The sequence below is a fragment of the Equus asinus genome, chromosome 21 (genome assembly GCF_041296235.1).
Source record: "Equus asinus isolate D_3611 breed Donkey chromosome 21, EquAss-T2T_v2, whole genome shotgun sequence".
In the NCBI taxonomy this organism is placed as follows: Eukaryota; Metazoa; Chordata; class Mammalia; order Perissodactyla; family Equidae; genus Equus; species Equus asinus.
Genome location: NC_091810.1, coordinates 42,684,216 through 42,690,215, shown reverse-complemented (window position 1 = coordinate 42,690,215; position 6,000 = coordinate 42,684,216). Strand labels below are relative to the sequence as shown.

At 43.4% G+C, this 6,000-nt stretch overlaps 1 protein-coding gene across 3 annotated transcripts in view; it reads left to right on the top strand.

Moving 5' to 3' along the window:
• Positions 1-1,778: 1,778 nt before the first annotated feature.
• The window catches only part of APPL1 (adaptor protein, phosphotyrosine interacting with PH domain and leucine zipper 1), a 33,807-nt gene continuing 29,585 nt past the window's right edge, over positions 1,779-6,000 (top strand). For 2 of the 3 annotated variants that reach the window (XR_006517175.2, XM_044753972.2), the window contains exon 1: positions 1,779-2,283. Coding sequence is in view for 1 of the 3 variants with exons in the window: in XM_044753972.2 (XP_044609907.1) it covers positions 2,071-2,283 (213 nt within the window). In the remaining 2 variants the exon portion in view is untranslated. Of the gene's footprint in view, positions 2,284-2,319; positions 2,592-6,000 lie in introns of those variants that run through there. The other variant, XM_044753973.2, reaches the window with a different exon arrangement.

The following is a 6,000-nucleotide window of genomic DNA, read 5'->3' as shown; positions in this document are numbered from 1 at the left end:
CCTTGCCTTCCATAAAATTAACCAGCTCGCCAAAGTTTTTACTATGCTACCCACACAAGTCTCCAGTAACCCCTGAGGCATTCTCTGAACAAGCCTCATTTCCTGTATAAAAGGACCTCAGTTTGGTCAACTGTACAGAACTGAGGTAGATTAGACCTAAAGTGGTTACCAAAGGAGATGATAATTCTGCAGTTTTAGAATAGGAAATATGATCATCTTTTCGGATGAGCAGATTGTACAGTAACCTAAAGCTAGAGGATCCAAATAGAAGGCCTTTTAAGATCCTTTCTAGTTTTATAATTTGGCTAAACTGCCTCTCCATCCAGTTGAATGTCAACCTGTTTTTGTTTTGTTTTTTAACCAGCCGAGCCCGGCAAGAATTCCTTGCCCCTCTCTGATAATATAATAGTCTCTTGAGATCTTTTACAAAAATCCAGGTCAGATGCACATAACATACAAGGAAGGAAACCATTTAACTTGATGATAATACCCTACCCAGATAATTCAGATACCTAATAGAATTTTTCATTCAAATTACTTCAGTTTCACCATATAATTGCTTTCTTACACTTTGTTTTCTTACTTCTGTTTTCACTTACTCATTCTTATCAATTGCCATGACCTTTCTTCTTCACTTATAATCTAAATCACAACCTTCAACCAATGAGGTCATGTACCTTGAAAGTCTTCCTTCTTTAGACCCAGGTTGCATGCCACTGTGCTGACGCAGTAGAAAAGAAATATCAAAGGGCAGAGTAAGGTCGCTAGGATCTGTACAATGCTGGGTACATCTAAGCAGCTGGGAACCAGTAACATTATGTAAGAACTGACTCCAAGCCACCTTTCAAAGACTAGAGATCTCTTCCAGAGGGTGACCAGTTGATAAACACTCTAAGGGGAGAGCTCTTATTTAAAGCTTATAACACTAAGGATAATTCTGTGAAACTATATTGCAAGTCTACCTGATAAAACTTTTAAAACCTGATTTTATCCAACCTTCAAGAGCTCATGGGAAAATCTAGTATTCTAGATTAAAAGATGTAACTTCCATTCCTGGTACTGTATTTTGATTTGTTCCAGTACACCTGTAAAACCAGGCAACTAATAACCTATACTCGGCATTTCTTCTATTTCTTGAATGAAAATAGGACGGATTGGTGGGATTAATGGCTAGATTTTTAGAAGCCACTGGTGATTTTGCCATTTTCCCTGTACACTGACGAAAACTTCCTATAACTCTACAGAGAAATAAACGAGTCAGTGTGAGGTTGGGGAAGACGGGCAAAGAGGCAGGTGTTCTAATCCAGATGAGGTTCTGGAAGTAGAGCTTTCACTTTAGAGGCTGAAGAAGCTATTTCAAGCTTCTTTCAAAACTTTTTCACCTGACAGAAATGCTAATTAGTTACCAACATACTTAACCAATGTACCCTGACTTTTCAAAAAACGTTTTCAATGGCGACATAAAGAAATATAGAAGTCTGAATTGCGGCGTGCTAGTCCTTCCAGGCCAGTAAGAATTGATGAATCGGCAACAAAATCACGTGTTTTTAACTGAATATACTGAAATCCAAGTGCCGAGAAAAATTATTTCGAGTCCACGGTCCACGAATTTACCGGAAAATCCTCTTAAGAACATAATGTAGGATCCCACAGACATCTGAGTTAGCCGGCACCATTCTGCTGCGGGTGGGGGTGGGGGAGGTGGGTACTGGACGCTTCGGGCAGGGTTGGGAAGGTTCTAATTTGAGGATACTAAAGAAAAACGTCAGCCGTAGAGCCTCTTCCAAGGTCTCCGACGAAAAATGTGGCGGAGACGTAAGACCCTCCCGAATTCCCCAGGCTGGTCCTCACTCGAGGCTCTGGTTCTCGGAGACACACGCCGTGAGGAGAGACAGACGTTCCCCTACGATCTACCTCCCGACGCGGGCCCACACAGTAGGAGCTAGCTGCGCGAAGGCCGCGCCGCCTCCGCCACCCCCGAGGCCGGCGCTCGCCACGGTAACCTCCCGGCCGGCCCCGCCGCGCTGACGGGCGTCGCCGCGAGCCAATGGGCGCGCCGGGAGGCGGGGCATGGAGGACGAGGGGGCGGGATTTCCCGCGGGGCCGCTCGGCGCCTGGTTAGGGCGGCACGGGTGGCGACGGCGGCAGCGCCTGCGAGAGAGGGCGGGCGCGGGTCAGCTGCTGCAGGCGGGCCGGTGCGTCACTTGCCGCCGCCCTCCTTCCGCCACGATGCCGGGGATCGACAAGCTGCCCATCGAGGAGACGCTGGAGGACAGCCCGCAGGTGAGGTGCAGGCGGCGGCGGGGGAGGGGGCGGGGCGGGCCGCCTCCAGGCCTTGCGCCGCCGCGGCCGCAGGTGCCCGCCCCGGCCCAGGTGGGCTTCGCCGCCCAGCGCCCCCGCCCGTCGCGGGCCGCACCCCGAGCCGCCGAGGCCGGGCCGCTCGCCCGAGGCCCGCGTGGGCCTGCGCGGCTGGGCGGAGAGCTGCGCGCCGACTCTGGAACGTCGGCGGGCGGCGACCGAGCCGCCGCCGCCTTGGTTCGTGGGCCCAGCGGTCACGCACGCGCGCGGGGCTCCCTTGTATTTGACCAAAGGTGCGTTTTTATCGCCGTGAGGTGAGGTAATAAATCCTGATCTTGGAATTTTCGCCCCGAAAACCTCTTTGGAGAAGAAAGCCCGGTAGACTTAATAATTTCTGAACAAGCTAGGGAAGGAAACGGATAGTTTTCATTCGGGAGATGCTGAAAGGCTGTTGATTTGCCCGTGTGGGGGGTCATCGGCGAAGCCCGTCGTGGGTCCCGGAGCCTCCCCGCCGAGTGTGCCTGGTGTCGTGCCGCGACTGCATCCGCTGTCACTCGAGCTGTGCGCGGCGGGTGATGGACGGCGGCCTCGCGGCTCCAGCTCGTTGCAGACTTGGCCCTAATAAACTCATCAAAATAAAAGCCCTATGTTTTGTGTTCTGTGCATTGGGGATGATGCTAGTGGGGTTGCTCTAGCCTCAGACAGTCGAGGAAAACGTAACTGTTAGGTTTTCAATACTAAAGAATGAAATCAGCAATATTAGTGGGGGCTGTAACTTGCGTTGAGACACTTCATCCCTAAGCCTGTCTTTTACACAATAATTTAAGCAATTTAAGAGGATGTTGTCGATTGGCTACCACTTAGAATGAAGTAAATTTTCTGAAATGCTCATTTAGAAATAGAATTGCACGATTTCATGTGTCGTAACTGTTTGGTATGGCCCCCAAAATTAGGAGGAATAGGCTACATCCCCGTCTTCTGGATGACACATCTGCCATGGATTTTGTGCCAGTTTTAACTGCAGAGTTGAAATTGGGCTCTGATTGTGGAATTGATTTGTTTTTTCCTGCTGAAAGTTATCTTCGCATACCAGTTGCCTGCTGGTAATTTACTCTTATCAGCCTCTGCTGACACACAGAAACCTACATCTTGGCTTGTCTTGACCGCCAGAATAGCCAGTTCAACTTCTTAATGATTTCTATAGTATAAAGTTATAAGCTGTTCGTTTCAGATGTTTTGCAAAAATGTTGTGGGATGTATTGGTCAGGTTCCCTGTGTCATTTCACTTTTTTATTATGTTAAGACTCAACAGATTGCCTTGCTTTTCTCCTGTTATCTGGCCTGGTTTTTATAGCCGGTAAAGACTACACAGCTCAGAACGGGTTGACAGTGCCCCACCCAGGACTTCTGAGGAGGATATAATCTCTTGACTTATCTATTTTGTTGAACTTTTCACGCAAGAGTTTACAATTTGAGCATTAATTGTGTTTTTTTACAAGCGTGTACTGTATTAGTATCAGTTTTGCAGTAATTTTTAATGAAATAGCCACATTGGTATTCTTTCAATTTCTAGATGTAATAAATTTGAACTAGGTAATATTTACTTGGGAAAATTGGTTGGGACCACTGGGATTTAGAAAGGGAAGATGCTTGTAATTCTTAGCGAGAACCTGTGGCAGGATGGAAAGCGCTGGATCTGGGATTCAGGATATAAGGGGTTTTAGTCTTCACTGCCACTTAGTACCCTTTGCTTTAGGGCAAGTTACTCAACTTCTCTGAACCTGACCTGTCATAGATAGTGAATGTTTTTATTTTTGTATCTGATTATAAAAACAGAGTTGTTTACTCCAGAAAAATTGAAAGGTACAGAAAAGAAAACATAGTTACCTGGCATGTGCCCAGCAGCAAACCCTGTTAACGGTTTGCTTTCTTCTTTTTAGGTTTTTTTTCTCTTACACATTTTAATGTAATTGAGGTTATATTGTGCATAACAGTTTCTATTTGGCTTTAACTTAACATTTTAGCTTAAGTATTTCACATATTATTACATTCTGAATAAAAAAATTTAAAGATTGCATGTTTCCTTAACTGACTTAACAGTTGTCCTATTGTTGGACTTTTAGAGTTTTTCTCAAGTATTGCTTTTTATGTATAGGGCTGAGATTAATGCTTTTGGGCATAAATTTTTGTTCTCATTGGACTGTTTATCTAGGGTAGAGTCCAAGAAATTGAGTAATGAAGAGCATGAAAACTTTTAAAACTCCTGATATGGCTAAGTTTCTATTAGATCATTTGATTCTAATCAAAAGTAGCCTGCCAGTTGCTATGTAAAAAAGTTAGAGCCTGGGAACCATGAAAGGCTAACTTGAATTACAGTTATCCTTTTTTAGTCTTGGTTTACAGTAACTAAGTATTAAAATAGGGGGAAATTTGCAAGTCTAAATCCACCTATTGGAACATAAACAGCTTTAGAGTTATCTTGCCCAAACCATACCATTCTGCAAAAGATCATAGCATCTTTTGAGGCAGAAAATTTTAAGACTACACTAGATGCCTTGTCCATGCTTATATATTGTGTTAAAAATCAGAAACAAAATGACGCTTCCTAATTATTAACAGGTATGATCTTTAAAAAATAATTGATTTTATGTGTAGATATATATCTTATCAATGATTCATCCGTGCTAGAACTGTGAAGACAAACTCCAATCCCAAATGGAGGCTCGTTTCTTTGGCATAAAATGAAATACTCATAGATTATGAGACGTGCTTTTTTCCCCACATTTTAACATCACTGACATTGAGATGACCCTTACAGTTGATAATGTTTTACTCGTAATCGGTTGCAGATGTACACACTTGATTGTTTCTCCTAGTGGCATAACTACCCAATTGTACCCTCTCAGTGTTCAGCCAACAGATCAGTTTAACAACCACTTGAAGGATGTATCAGTCCTGTGTGTTGTCTGAAAATATTCCTTTGACACCTGATGAGATGAAGCGAGTGCCACCATTGTACCTGCTGAATGGGTATTGATGGTTTGGAAGAAAATAATTGGGGGCAAAAGTGAAGCACTTCTAAGGAATATTTGTCACCTCCTCATGGCACAGAATAACATTGGCTAAGAAAACATGGATATTGATGACTTTTGTATTAAAAAGTAACGCACAAGAGTTGAACTCTGAAGAAATTTTAGGATTGTATTAAATTTATGCTGCTTGTGTTTTCCTTTTTATGTTTATATGAGAGTTTTATATGAAATTCTATATAAAGATCTGCTTCCATAAAGTTTCAAGCCATAAGAAAACCTTAAATCATAGCTTAATTGCCAGCATTGTTTTGTTTGTTTTAGTAGTATAAAAAAATGGTGCAGCTCTCAGAGGATGCCATCATAGGTTCAAAGAAATGGTACCCTATTGATGGTGTTTTTTGTAAGCTGCTAACTTTAAATGGTCACATACAGTGTTGAACTTGACATTAGCTTTAAATAGGGAACCTGTTTCAACCTCATTTAGGGCTGAGAAGATCTTTTAAATTTAGTTCCACTACAGCTTATTGCATAAATGTGTAATTCCTTGAATTCGAATGATAATTTTTGGGGAAAAAAAATAAAACTAAGTGGCAGGTTTTTCTTAAGAGTGGCACTAGCCAGGCAAGATTTCTTGATGCTTTCTTTTCTGCATCTTAAGACAGCACTTTGG